Here is a 15,425-nt window from a genome sequence, read left to right on the forward strand (position 1 = left end):
ACCTGGCGAGGAGACGTCATCTCTGGCGTTATTAGTCTCCTTTTCTGCGAAAAAACCTGTTTTTCAGAAAATTCCGTCGTCGACGAGGCAGTCGTCGACGAGGCCGTCGTCGACGGTAAGCTCTTCTGGGTCTGTGTCGACAGTGGAAGTGCAGACGTAGACACTGTCTTCATCGCCGAGAGTTGCGTCGTCGACGAGGTGAAACTCATCGTCGACGATGGTGGTATCGTCGACGGGACCGTCGACGAGCTCGTCGTCAGCAACATGGTAACCAGCGTCGTCGACATCGTCGTCTAAGTCGTCCTCGTCGTCGACACCGCCGTCGACGCCAGCCTTGCAGTCATTGTCGTCGACGTAGAGAGGGTCACTCTCGTCGACGACTAGCAGGATTCCGGAGCCTTGAAAACCGTCGACGGTGTAGGCGTCGACACAGCCGTCGTCGACGAGCCCGTCGACGAGGCAACCTTGGCAGAGCTGTCCTTTTTTACACTCGTCGACGACTTCTGCTTCTTGTCTGAAGCGACCTCCTGAGCAGGAGTTGCAGGCTTCTTGACCCCTCGATCTTTCTCTGAGGGAGGTGAAGAGATTGTAGAAGTCTTTCTCACCTTTTTTGAGGGCTGTTGTTCCTCAGGCTTACCCTGCCTCTCCTTTTCACCTCGGTGAGGAGATTTTTGGGCAGCCGGCCTGTCAGACCTATCAGAGGTCCCTGGTAAGGCCTTGTGACGGGACTCGTCTGAAGTAGAAATGGGGGACCTACCCCTTTTCAGAGACTTTCTGGATGACACCATCGACGAGGAGCCCTCACTGTCCGAAGAGACAATGTCCTTCCGTTCCTTCATCTTTTGAAGCCATGTGAGGAGACGTCCTTCCCTGTCCCTCAAGGTCTTTGCTGAGAAGGATCTGCAAATCGGACAGCCTGTTGGTTTATGGTCCGGATACAAACAGTAGATACAATCCTCGTGTTTGTCCTCGACAAACAACCTCTTTTTGGAGCAGGTGGCACAGGCTCTAAAAAGGGCTTTCCTCTCCGACATGATGAGAAAATATCCAAGTAGTTGAAGAAATAACAAGAAAAAACTGAAGAAAACTGAGCAGAGCTCAATGGAGACTCCCTTGCACAACGTGCGGTAGAAAATCTGAGGCTCTGAGCTTCTCTCAGGAAGGTTCTATGGGGTGAGGCTCCTCTGATTGGCTGCTGCAGAATTTTGGTCTCTTTTACAAAAAGAGGTAGATAAGCTACAAAATGAGATGAGGCCTAGGCCTATTTTTTCACTTTGTGCTTACTACTATGGTTTTTTTCTATTTACCGAGGCTCCCATTCCGACGACGGGGAATGATACAAAGCATGGGAATCTATGAAAGTTCCAATACTGGGGCAAGATATGCATGCACTGTTGCAATGTCAGATGTGTTGGTCTGACAGTATTTATTCAAATAATTTGAATACCACTATTTTGTTTTATTTAATTTTAGCACTACTTGCACCAATGCAGGGTGTCACATCACACGTACACATTCTACAATTACAATTAATCATATGTGTGCAAATCAATGTACAGGTTTTGTTAAATAAGACAGTGAGGGTTAGCAGGTGTAGGAGTCACACGTCCTTCGTAGCTCTTTGTGGTATAGAAGAATTACAATTTATGAACTGCCAATAACAAAAGTATCTCTGTATTAATAGCAATAACCCACTTACCCATTTACACAAAATAAAGTGTCATCTGCATGTTACATTATGAGCTTTGCTAGAGATTAAGCCTCTGTGCTACTTTGATTCAAAACTGGGACTAGACAAAACAGATCTTAGTTATATACATTATCCTCCAAAGTAACTTTACCATTATTATTACCAGAGATTTAGCTGGCCCGCCACATAAGGTATTTTAAATTCTATGCAACCAATTAAGCATAACAGATTTACTGCCACATTTCTCCTTGTTGCCAACTTCTTTATAACAGGGTTAAAAAAATAAATGTACAAGTTGTGTGGTTGCTGTGGCGAAGGTATAGAGGGCTGGGAGTGGGAGACTAGCAATGTGTCGGGAGATCGCACACCTGCCCGCTCTATTCATTAATGTGTGGTCATTGATTCTCTGTGTTCAATAACTGATGTACTTATGGCATTGCTTTTGTATGGTATGGTCTCTGGAGCTTTGTTAGTAAAAAGTTTTAAATAAAAATGGACAAGTTGAGGCCCAGATTTTGCATCAGGGTTGTGTAAATTTTTTGGTACAACCCCAACGCAAAATCTAATTTGTTAAATACTGTAATGCGCTCATTAAATACTGTAATGCGCTCAAATGTACTCATGATAGACCTGCTACATATATGTGAGGTCTTACGATCTGCTGTCACTTCCTGGGAGGTCATGGGTTGTAATGCCACGTGTGATGTCAACCGCCATGAGGTCACTTGCACCCAACTTGGTTAGTCGTTTCACTTCTTTTTTTAGGATTTGTGCCTTGGGTTGACCGTTCAGAGGAAAAGATAGGGCGCAGGCCATGGAGAGGGTACACAGGATATCTCTGAACACACGTTACAAATACACGCAATTCAGCTTCTTAGATCAGACTTACACATAGGCTAAATGGTATAATACAAACAGAGACCACATGTTGCCCCCACTATGCCCAGACAGACATGGATTTTATTCACATGCCCTGTAGTGCTGATGTTCTGGACCAAGGCAGTGGGGAATATGGAGCGCATCCTGAGGAGATGCAAACTATACGTTCTAGAGATCTGCATTCTTATACACAACTGAAGATTAAAAAAAGAGGGCAACAGATTCTTAGACCTGGCCCTAGTTATTGGATATAGTGATATACAAGACACTGGAAACCTCCGCTAGGTCCACCTCACAGTAGATGGAGGCACGAGGTGTAGCCCTGGGCGAGGGTGTCACCAGACTAGCTGAGGAACAGTAGGGGAATCGTAGAAAATGCAATGCAGACCTATGGGTGGAAATTCTCAATGCCTTCATGGAGACAGAGGGCTGAATCCCAAAAGTGCTCTGCATTGTAGCTTCTATGGAGATACATCCTTTTAACGCCCTCCAGAGACAGCTACTCACTTTTTGGGGAATACCACTCAGAACAAAACACAGCGAAGTCGGCCATTTACATACATACTGAATCAAAAATGGTGCTGCTAGCGAGTGTGCGACTGCTGATAACACCTATCCTGGAATATGTGGGCAGATGAAATGTTCTAGTGCAGATATATGTAGATGGACATCGATTACCCTCCATCATATGATAGTCTGCCACTGTTGTACTCCTTATTAATGTTTTGTAATCTAGCGCGCTAAATATGAACATGTACAACTTGGTACAAGTTCTCCACTGCCAAATTATTTGTTTCATACAGAAAAACTTTAATAAAAACATTTAAAAATTGCCAAACAACTTTTTTTTACTACCTCCTCAACTTCTTGACCAGGACCATGGCTGTGTTATTGCCTGTTTAATTTGTTTACTGGTTTTGTTTGGATAGGTTTTGTACAACGCTTTTGATAAAATGCACTATAATAGATCCAATAAATAAAAAATAAAATCCCAAGGGAAGTAAAAGATGGTGTAGCCAATCAGTTCCATTTCAGAGGTTTGTTGTACATGAGTGTTATATAGAGTGTAACAGAGCCTTACATAGCAAAATACCACAGCCCACCATGTTGCTATACCAAGCTCATCCTGCTTGTGCTTTGTGTTCAGTATGTAACATTGTTTGGAACCAATTGAAATTGTGAGCCTTCACTCTTTCATGATGTTCCTATCTACAAGGACTGTGGCACCAGCATTCAAATACATCCAGCATTTCTCAGCCACTCCATTACATACCGTTGGGGAATCTGGGGTCCAGTTAGCAGGGCACACCTCCCCATGTGTCTCCACATACTGGAAGGCTTTTACCAGGCGCAGTGTTTCTTCCACACTGCGGCCAACTGGGAGGTCATTCACACTCAAATGTTTCACAATGCCATTTGGATCAATAATGAAGAGCCCCCTGTGTGAAAAGAAAAAGAACCAAGTACATTAAATGACACTGCAAGTTTTCACAAAAATTTCTTATAGCAACAGTGCAACTATCCTCAAAACAATTGGAAAATATAGCTAGTGGAAACTAGACACAGTTGGGATAGCTTGTGCTTATAGATGTTTAAAGCATTGATGAAGGAGAAAGTTAAATTTGTGGTAAGCATAGTCAATGGGAACTTTGTAATGAGTTACCTGCCAAATTTCTAATGTATTTGTTTCCTAAACAGCACCACTTTCAACACGCGCAGTGCCACCATTCGATACAAGGCTATTAAAATTTTGAACATTTGTATAACAAAGATGTCTTTACATCAATTTACAGAATTTAGATACAGACCACTGATTTGTACATCAAGACTGCATGGTCAAATTAGTGTGGGCTAGAGTGCTGTTTGTTACTGTTGGTTGGGGATGAAGTCCCCTTTGCTGATGAGGGACCTTGGGGGGCAAGAGGCACTCCTGTTACCTCAAGTAAGTCCCTTACAGCGGGATTCTTGAGTGCTGGTTAGAGGTACTCTCCCCTTTCTCTACCACTCTCCAAATGAGACTACTAGTTAAAAAACCATAGAAATTCACCAAAAAAACAAAAGGTTGCAAGGACGTTATAGTTACGAAATAGAATTTGAAAAACCTTAGAAATTCACTGAAAATACCAAAGGTTACAGGGACGTTATAGTTAGGCTTAGATTTCACTCGTACAAAACCAGTGAAATTCAGCAGTTAAAGTTACCTGAGCCAACTATAACTTAATCCCATGCAATGCATTGCTTATGACCTCACATATTACATCACTCATGACATGGTCTATATCTCACGCCCTCGCTATGCACTGGTAATTACCCCACATATTACATTAGTCATGACATTTTCTATGACACCATTTCTAATATCACTAACATTTACTATAAAATTCATGAAAAAAACTGTCTGCCAGGACGAGAGTTATAGTTACCTTGGGGCACGAGTTATAGTTTTCTTTAGATAACGTGAACTAGAACTGCTGAATTTCTATGGTTTTGTGTGTGTAAATTCAGAACCTAACTAGAACATCCCTGAAACCGTTGTGTGTGTATATTATATTATATATATATATATATATATATATATATATATATATATATATATATATATATATATATATACATACATACATACATACATACAGATAGAGAGAGATATGCCACATGTTACTTACCCTGTAAGCATCTGTGTAGTGCTGTAGTGTAGATTCAAATGCTACACATAAGTTTGCCATCTAGTGTTGGGTTTGGAAGTCTGAAAATTGTTTTTCTTCAAAGAAGTCTTTTGAGTCACGAGGTTCCTTCACCCTTCCTCTTGCATGCATGCAATGCGCATGGTCCTCTACTCCAATGTTATATGGTTTTCCGCTTGGTGGACGAGGATGGAGTGTAAAGGAGGATGTATCCTAGTGAGATGACCATAGAAATATAATGCAAGTACGATAAGTGCAACCCCCACATGTTTCCAGGGAGAAGGGTGCATGCATGTGAATCTACAGCACTACATGTCACAAACAGATGCTTAAAGGGTAAGTAACACTTACTGTTTGATGGCATTTGCCACTGTAGATACACATGCTTAGAATAGACTGTAAAACCGCTTTCCTCTCAAAGCGATAATGTGTGTAGAACCGCTTGGCCTACATTGGCTTGTTGACGAGCCATGACATCTACAAAGTAATGTTTGGTAAATTTGTGCAGTGTGGTCCATGTAGCTGCCTTACATGTCAGCCATGGGTATATTTCCTAGGAAAGCCATAGTAGCTCCTTTTTTGCGAGCAGAGTGAGCTTTTGGAGAGATTGGGAGAACGGGATTAGCTTTTGCATAACAGACTTGTATACATTTTACAATCCAATACACTATGCCAGATTTAGAACTTGTTCTTTGTAGGAGGCTGGCTCTGTAGATACTATACCAAAATGAGGTACAGTGTGCACAGAGTCCAGTGGGACCAAAACGGTAGGCAGAGGTAAAAGTAGATAGCATCGTACTCTCTACTTGTGGTAGTGTGGACGAGCAGTGAGGCTTTATCAGAGGGTAGTGTTAAGCATTTGTTGCAGACAATCAGCAAATGATTTCACACATTCAGGGGCAGATTTATGATAACTGGCGCATCCCCAGGGATGCACCAGTTATTTTGCGCCGCAGCTCCGCCACCCATGGTGCGCCGCATTTACAATGCGGCGCACCATGGTGCAAAAACGGCACAGATGCGTGACGCATCTGTGCCGTAAAGGTGGCGCATTGCTGGAGTTGCGTCGCAAGCGCGACGCAACTCCAGCAAGGCTCGGGGGTGCCCTATCTGTCCAATGCTGCCTCAAGCCTTACGCCTGCTTCAAGCAGGCGCAGGGTTTTGACGCAGCATTGGCCTGTAAGTGACTGAGTGAAATCTTATAGATTTCACTTATCCACTTTTGCGAGGCGCACTTGCCCCAGAACGCCCACCCTGCGCCGGAACGCCCACATGTGGCGCAGGGCTTTACAACGTGACGCATCTGCCTAGATGAGTCACGTAAATTGGTCATAGGGATGCGCCACGCTTACGCCGCAGTTGCATGACGCAATCATGGCGCATTACCAACATAAATCTGCCCCTCAAAGACTGAACTCAGACCAATTTGCTTTGTATGAAAATATTATTTAGTTATATTTATTTCTTAGAACCAAGGAAGCCTGACACAGGTAACTGATTTATACTTTGCAGTAACAATACAGATAGAATTGCAGTTGTATACATACTTTGGTTACAGCAGAATAACTGGAAATGCAATACCTTGAAATATTGTACATAGACTTTGTAAACACTTTTCAAGAGTAGATCATGTATATTACTTTACAGATTACTTTTCTTACACAGTGTAGTATACCTGGATACTGCACTGGGACATTTCCTGTATATAGGTAGGTAAATAAGTTTGTTATTTGTACACAGTTGTATAGACTTTTATAGATTTTCCAACTCCACACTTTCATAGTAAACAGTCCATGTTATCATATGGAAGGAAATAGTTTATCGATTAACAGGTAAGTACTTTGTAGTGGGAGTTGGTTAGGCTCGGGGGTCCGCCAGGGTCGAGAATGCACTCTCAAAGCACCCTCAGCGGCACTAGGCGGCCGGGTACAGAGTGCTGAGGCCAAATGTTATCCAATGGGGGGCAGGGAGCCTCCGGTTGGTGGAGCAAAGCTCCTGGACTTAGGGCAATTGGGGGTTCAAGTAAGCACCAAAAGGTACACCCTCAGAGGCACTAGAACGACCGGGTACAAGGTTTGGCGTTGGGTGCCCTGTTACTTTCAATGGGGATTCTCCGGTTTGCAAACCAACTCCAAGCTCTGGGACGAAGGTCTTCTGGGAGCAAACACCACTTGGAGTGGTAAGTTGTGATGCTGGGGGTTGGCTAGCCACAGTCGATTGGGCCACCCAAGGCCGTGGGGCATTGGGTGCAGGGGTGTCTTTTAAGGTCGGATCTTCTTACCAACTCCTGTTCACGGTTGGGGGGACCCTCCGGATTGAGGCTGCAGGCGTCGGCTGGAGGCTTAAGGCAGGTCCGGGCTCACTGGATCTAGGGTCAGGATCGCCGGGGATACCTCCTCGTGGTGTTGGGCCACTCAAACTCAGGCCATAAGCAACGGGTGCAGAGTGGTCCAGACTCGCGGATTTTGTCGGAACTGGAGTCTGTGGATTAACAAATCCGGTGTTCACAGGAGACAAAGTCTTTTCTTTGGAACGCAGGGCAGGTCCTCTAGGTTCTTGAGGTTGCTGGCTGCAGGACACATCAGTTTTGCTTCTGCAGATTCGAGGTGGGGACAGGCCGGTAGGGCTGGGGCCAAGTCAGTGGGTGTTGTCGTCCTCTTAGCTTCGGCACGGCTGTTCGGTCCTTCTTGTAGTTTCGTGTCTGAGGAGGCAAGGTTCTGGAATGCCCCTAAATACTAGGTTATGGAGCTTCACAGGTAAGTAAAAGGTTGGGACCAATGGGTCCCTTCCTTGGGGTGGGTACACCCCCTATTTAGCCACAACTCTGTTTGACTGGGTCCCCCATCTGCAAGATGGCGGGGACTGAGAGTTGTGCTTCACCTTGCCTCGCCCCACTTGAGGAGTGGGGTTAGCAAAGGTGGGCACACCTCCCTTCCTCGCTTTGTTTTCCGACCGGTTCTCCTGCCCAAAGTAGGTGCCAGAACTGGTGAAGACCAGTTGCTGGAAGCAGCAAAAGGCCTGGGGAAGCTCACGAAGGCGGTAAGCCTTTGAGGCTTCCCCTTCGTGGACCCTGTTCATCCTGAGTGAGACGGATTGGTAGCTCGTCCCAGGATGTGCATTGTTTCAGACCCCCGAGAGCAGCAGGCTCTCGACCTAGGGGTCCAGAAACATGTCTGGTGGTGGCAGCTGGGGAGCTGCCACTCGGCCTTGACACTATTGTTAGGTCATTTTTCAAGGGCATCTCTAAGATGCCCTCTGTGTGCATGTTTCATTAAATCCCACACTGGCATCAGTGTGGGTTTAATGTGCTGAGAAGTTTGAAACCAAACTTCTTCGTTTTCAGGAAAGTCAATATGGTACTCAGGCGTGTGGAATTTAATGAAATATGTACTTGTCCATGGGACAAGTAGCTTCATAAATCTACATGTCCTGTAAAAAAATCCATGTGTCCCTTTGGTAACATGTAGAGCGCCGTCAAATAATGGCTGCAATCTCTTTATAGAAGAGCACTGATAATAGCCTCTCTGGTTAAGTCAGGCTAATACTATAGCAGGATTTGAATTGGAGTTTTTCACCAGCTCTTTTCCCATACTGAGAAATGTCGGCAATTTACCCCTGATCATGGCAGAAGTAAAGTTTCTTCCAGGGTTGGGAAAAACGTGGTTGGAGAAAAAGTGAACTTGTAAACACACAACAGATTTCTGCTGGGGCATATTCATATTTGCTCATGCTAAGATGCAATTCTCAAATATTTTTTAGAACTACGGTTTCCTGGCCTACTTAAGGAAATTCATGTGAATTCATGAAAAACTTAAATCTGCATTAATACAAGGACATATATCATTGGTGCACTTTCGTGACTTTTACATTTGAGCCCCTAATTCCATCTGTGTTAACCAAGACATTTTGTTTTTAATAAAATGCAATCTCTTCCTATCTGTGAGCTGGCTTCATTGTGTCACAGCATTCTGCTCTTTTATAAAGTAGTTTTGTTCAGTGCCAGGAATTTCTATGGCAATGTGGCCTTTATGAGACCAAATACTAGCGGTCTAGTAAGAACGCGCTGGCATACAGCACCATGCCTACCTGATAATCCCAAGGTAGAGAAAGGAGCATAGTGTAGGCCAAGTGAGTAACCAGAAAATGTAAATACCCCCCACGTTGATCCAAAGTTCTTATGACACCAAGCAAGCAAAAAAAGTCATTGGAATCGTTGACAGAATAGCTCTCGTCTCTTCCATCTAAGCATCTATCCATTCATCCTTTCACCCACTGATATCTAGCATTTCACCTTTACATTGGCACCCATTCATTCTTTTATCCATTAGCCTTTCACCAATCTGTTCGTCCATCTGTTCATCCATCAGTCCATTCTCTCATCCATATCCAAACCTACCCATCCATCTTCCAAACCTATCCATTTCAACCATCCATCCATTATTTCGCTCATCCATACACCCTCCCTTTCACTCATCTATCCACCCTCCATTTCACTCATCCTTCCACCCACCCTTCGACCCATCCATCAATCCATCCATCCATCCATCAATTTATCCTATATACTCATCCATCCTTTCGCTCTCTAATCCTTACACCCTGTAACCTATCCACTCATTCACCCTTTCCTTCATTATAACATCCTTTGTCCATCCACCATCCCCGTCACTCAACCATCCCGGTCACTCATTCATCCATCCATCCATCCATCCATCCATCCAGCCAGCCACACTTCCACTCACTCATCCATTCACGCACACATCCATTCATCCTTCACATTAATTACGAATCTTTGTCTGCTGAGCTGCAGACAGAAGAGGCCCATCAAGAGCTCCACCTCTACTGTAGCTGCTAAAGCGGGCGTTCACGAAGCCCCTGTTCAAACTTATCCTGCCATCTCCAAACCTATTGATCCAACTGATCCATCCCGCCTTCCTTTCACTCATCCATCCTTTTATTTTATTTAGAAGCGCACGGCTACCCCCAACGGGGGTGTCCCGGCGCTGCAGACAGCTGATTACGAATAAAGATGGCAGCGGCTAGGGACTGGAAAACAGCCAGGTTTTTAATTTATTGCGAAACAGTGATTCAGATTAGGCCAGCCTGAGCTCTAATGGGAGGCTGTTCCAGAGTTTGGCGGCCCCTACAGTAAAGGACCTGCCTCCCATTCTGGATCGCTGAAACCAAGGGGTGGCAAGAAGACTGAGATTGTTAGATCTAAGATTTCTAATTGAATGAACAGGTTTAAGCCTATTTTGCAGATAGACCGGGCCAAGGCCATTGAGGGCACGGAAAGCAAAGACCATTGCTTTAAATTGAATACGTCGGGTCACTGGCAACCAATGCAGCTTCCTCAAGTATGGAGAAATAGAGTGGCGATAGGCGATGTTACCAATTAGCCTAGCAGCCACAATCTGCACGATCTGCAATTGATGGATCTGGTATGCTGGAGCCCCAACATACAGGCTATTTGAATAGTCCAAATGAGAGGTGATCAGGGCATGGACAACCGTACTACGGGAATCAGGAGGGAGATATGGAGAAATTTTTCTGATCATGCGAAGTTTGCCAAAACAGGCTGAAGTCACTTTATTGATATGGTTTTTGCAAGATAGTCAAATTGAAAGCCCAAATTACGAGCTGTTTGAGCCGGAGCAGGTGGGGGATTAAGTTCCGTCGGCCACCAGAGCGAAGGGGAGAGAGGGGACTTCTGATTAAAGAACAAGACTTCCGTCTTATCTGTATTAAGTTTAAGACTGTTAGACGTCATCCAGGAGGAGATGTTAATAAGGCAGTGACAAAAATTGGCCAAGCTGCTCATCCATCCATCCTTTCACCCCACACAGCCTCTTTTTCACTCCTATTCATCCACCCTTTCACTCATCCCTCCATCCACCCTTTCACTCATCCATCCACCCCATCCATCCTCCTTTACACTCATCTATCCACCGACCCTTTCACTTCCTCCATTTATGCTTTCGCTCTTCCATCCACCCTTTCACCCGTCCATCTTCCGTTTCACTCATATATCCATCCACCCTTTCACTAATCCCTCCATCCACCTTTATACTCAACTGTCCACCTATCAACCCTTCCACCCACGCACCCAGCCATCTATTCCATCTACTCTCTCACCCATTAAGAAAACAAGTTACTTACCTGTAACTTTAGTTCCCCAGTATTGGTAACTTTCATAGATTCCCATGCTTTGTATCATTCCCCGTCGTCGGAATGGGAGTCTCGGTAACAAAAATACCATAGCTGTAGGTACAAAAGACAATGGAGAAAGGCCTAGGCCTCATTACCTTTTGTAGCATATCACCCTCTTTGTGCAAAAGAGACCAAACTTTGGCCTCAGCCAATCAGAAGTGCCTCACCACTTAGAACCTTCCTGAAGGAACCTCAGAGCCTCAGATTTTCGTAGCCGTTGTGTACTGAGACACCAGCTGTGCTGTAGGCTGAGCTTTCCCCGGGGAGGTGGGTGGGCGCATGGGAATCTATGAAAGTTACCAATACTGGGGAACTAAAGTTACAGGTAAGTAACTTGTTTTCTTACCCCAGTATTGGAACTTTCATAGATTCCCATGCTTTGTATCAGAGTAGTAAGCAGTTAGCAAGATAATCACATTTTGCATTGTAAATAATAACAGTAGAGAACATGACATTAGATACAAAATGTGAAAAATGGAAGGTGGGAAGAAAGGAAAGCTCACCATTAGTGGAAGAGGTTCCTCAGGACAGCCTGTCCAACTGCTGCATCCTCTTGTTGCAGAGATTCCAAGCAGTAGTGCTTGGTAAAAGTGTGGACGCTGCTCCAGGTTGCAGCCCTGCAGATGTCCTTAATTTGCACCCCTGCGAAGAGTGCTGTGGTGGAAGCCACAGATCTTGTGGAATGCGCTCGTATCTTTCCCGTCAGAGGTTTACCAGCAGTCCTGTGACAATGTAGTATAGCGCTTGTGATCCACCTTGAAACACCCTGTTTGGACAGTGGAAGGCTTTTACTCTGTCCCCCGAAGGCCACAAACAGTTGGGTAGATTTTCGAAAATCCTTAGTACGTTGTAAGTAAAACTTTAAGCATCGCTGCACATCCAATGAATGCAAAGCTTTTTCCGCTGGTGTGGAAGGCTGAGGAAAAAATGCTTTCAGAATGACCGGTTCATTCAAATGGAAATCCGAGGGAACCTTTGGCATGAACCTAGGGTTAGTCCTCATGATGACAGTGTTCCTCTTGAATTGAAGGAAAGGTTCTTGAATGGTCAAAGCCTGTAATTCCCCTACACGCCGAGCCGACGTGAGAGCGAGGAGAAGAGCCAATTTCCACGAAAGGTATTTGATGTCAGAACGATGGACTGGTTCAAAAGGGTCCTTCATGAGTTGAGAAAGGACCAGATTCAAATGCCATGTTGGAGGAGGCGGTCTCACTGGTGCATAGACCCTGAACAGGCCCTTAAGGAATTGTTTGATTATCCTTGAAGACCATAATGAAGGTCCAGATTCCGTCCTTCTGAATCGTGACAAAGCAGCCAAATGGACTTTAATTGATGAATGGGCTAGACCAGACTTGGCCAAGGACAGTAGGTAAGGGAGGACCTGATGAGGTTTGGAATTGAATGGATCAATGTGTTGCTGTCGACACCAACAACAGAATCTTCTCCACTTAAGGCGGTAAGTTTTGTTAGTTGAAGGGGCCCTTGCTTGGGACAAAACTTCCCTAACTTCCTTTGATAAAGGAAAGTTCATAAATTCTCGCTGCTCAGGAGCCATGCAGTCAGGTGTAGCGACTGAGGATCTGGATGCAAAATCTGTCCTTCGGACATCGTGAGAAGATCCGGCAGAATTTGGAGAGGTAAAGGAGGAGCAATCGACAACAGATGGAGCTCCGTGAACCAGAACTGCCTCGGCCAAGCCGGGGCTATCAGGATCATCCTGCACGGTTCCACCTTGAATTTCCTGATTAGTCGCGGTATCAGAGGAATGGGAGGAAAAGCGTAGACAAATGTCTTCGACCAGGGAATCGAAAGGGCATTTCCCAGAGAATTTGGATGGGGAAGCCTGCTTGCGTAAGACCGGCATTTTTTGTTGGTCGGGGTGGCAAACAGGTCGATGTCCGGTCTTCCCCACCGGCTTAAGACTTGTTCCAAGACGTCCTGATTCAACTCCCATTCGTGGCTGACCGAGGATGACCTGCTCAGTCTGTCGGCGTTCTCGTTGAGGACGCCAGGCAAGTGTTCTGCCATCAGGGACATTTTGTGTCGGATCGCCCATTCCCAAACCTGTTGGGCCTCTTGTGACAATGGACGCGATCTGGTCCCTCCTTCCTTGTTCACATAGTGCATGGCCGTGGTGTTGTCCGTCCTGATTAGCACTTGTGAACCTTCCAGGCGAGGAAGAAACGCTTGCAGAGCCAGACGTATCGCCCTGAGTTCTAACAGGTTGATGTGGAGGCATTTTTCCTGGGGTGACCAATGACCACTGACATGAAGGTCCTGTAGTACTGCTCCCCAACCTTCCAGCGACGCGTCCGTCGTTATCACTTGTGGAGACGGGTCGCTTGCGAAGGATAGGCCTTGGGACCAGTTGTCTAGGTCTGTCCACCATAGGGCCGCATTCTTCATCTCCGGAGTGATAGCCACTCTGTCGTCGAAGGAACCGTGGACTTGCCGCCATTGATTGTCCAGTTGTTCCTGCAAGGGACGCATCCTCAGTCTGCAATGGGGGATCAGTGGAATACACGATGATATTACTCCCAGCAGAGACTTGTAGCGGCGAACTGAAAGAGACTTTTTTGTTTGTAAGTCTTGGGCCATCGACTGTAATTTGTGCCTCCTTTCCAGAGTAGGAAATGCTCGTGAAAGCTTTGAGTCCAAGATGGCTCCCAGAAACCGGGCTCTTCTGGACGGGATCTGGCAAGATTTCTCGTCGTTTAGAGTGAGACCCAGGTTTTGGAATAAATTGGTACATGCTTGAACCGCCTGTAGCGCTGCCTCTCTGGACGGAGCTTTCAGTAGCCAGTCGTCCAGATAGGGGAAGACTTGAAAGTTGTGCCTCCGCAGGAAAGCTGCTACTGGAGCCAGCACCTTCGTGAATATTCTTGGGGCTGAGCGGAGTCCAAAGGGTAAAACCCTGAATTGGTAATGGCTCTTGGCTACTGTGAAGCGCAGAAACCTTCTGTGTGCTGGGTGAATCGGAACGTGAAAATAGGCATCTTCGAGATCGAGTGTGGCCATGTAATCCCCTGGGTTGATTAGCTTCAAGATGTCCTGGAGGGACACCATCCTGAAGGACAGAGAAATGAGATAGGTGTTTAGCCCCCTGAGGTCTAAAATGGGGCGCCACTTGTCGAGCGTTTTCTTCACCAGGAAGAACCTGGAATAAAATCCCTGGTTTCTTTGGTTCGATGGAACTGGCTCTATCGCCCCTTTTCGGAGCATTTGTTGAACTTCGAGCCGAAGAAGACGCTGGTGTTTTGAAGGAGTGGCTGCCGGGGGCTTGGGTGGCGGAACTTGAGTGAACTCCAAGGTATGCCCTTTCCGAATGATATTGAGCACCCAACGGTCCGATGTTATTAGGGACCAGTTGTGAAGGTATTTGTTGACCCTGCCTCCAACTGATGACTTCCTGGAGGAGGGTCCAGTAGGAAGAGCCAGGAGGCCGCTATTGGCGCTTGGACGAATCTCGTCCTCGCGCACCCTGCTTTCCTTTACCGTAAGGCCTGGAGTAGTTGGTAGACTGGCCCTGCCGCTGTTGGTAAGATTGGCGGTGTTGCTGGGAACTGGATCCTGTGTTGGAATAACGTTGCTGTTGGAAGGATCCTCTATAAGTACCACCCCTGCCTCTGGAGCCCTTGAAGGGGGACTTCCTGTATTGGAGTGTTCCTAAAGACCTAGCGGTCTCTGTGTCTTTTTTAATATCTTGCAGGGTGTCGTCAATGAGCTTGCCGAATAGAGCTTCTCCATCAAAGGGGAGATCCAACACTTTATTCTGGACCTCCGGGCGGAACCAAGTAGCTTTAAGCCACCCTTGGCAACGGAGCACTGCTGCTCCAGCCAGTGAACGAAACGCTGTAGTGGCAATATCCATTGCGCAATCGATGATTTCCATCGACGTCGCTTCTCCCTCCTGCAAAACCTTCTTCGCCTCCGTCATAGATTCAGGAGGCAGCTGGTCAAGATAC

At 45.9% G+C, this 15,425-nt stretch overlaps 1 protein-coding gene across 1 annotated transcript in view; it reads right to left on the reverse strand.

Moving 5' to 3' along the window:
- PRDX3 (peroxiredoxin 3) overlaps positions 1–15,425 on the reverse strand; it is a 104,409-nt gene that overhangs the window by 12,968 nt on the left and 76,016 nt on the right. Inside the window, exon 6 of the mRNA XM_086922930.1 lies at positions 3,843–4,008. Coding sequence (XP_086779056.1) covers positions 3,843–4,008 — 166 coding nt within the window. The remainder of the gene's footprint in view (positions 1–3,842; positions 4,009–15,425) is intronic.

Source organism: Lissotriton vulgaris, chromosome 5 (assembly GCF_964263255.1).
Source record: "Lissotriton vulgaris chromosome 5, aLisVul1.2, whole genome shotgun sequence".
Lineage (NCBI taxonomy): Eukaryota > Metazoa > Chordata > Amphibia > Caudata > Salamandridae > Lissotriton > Lissotriton vulgaris.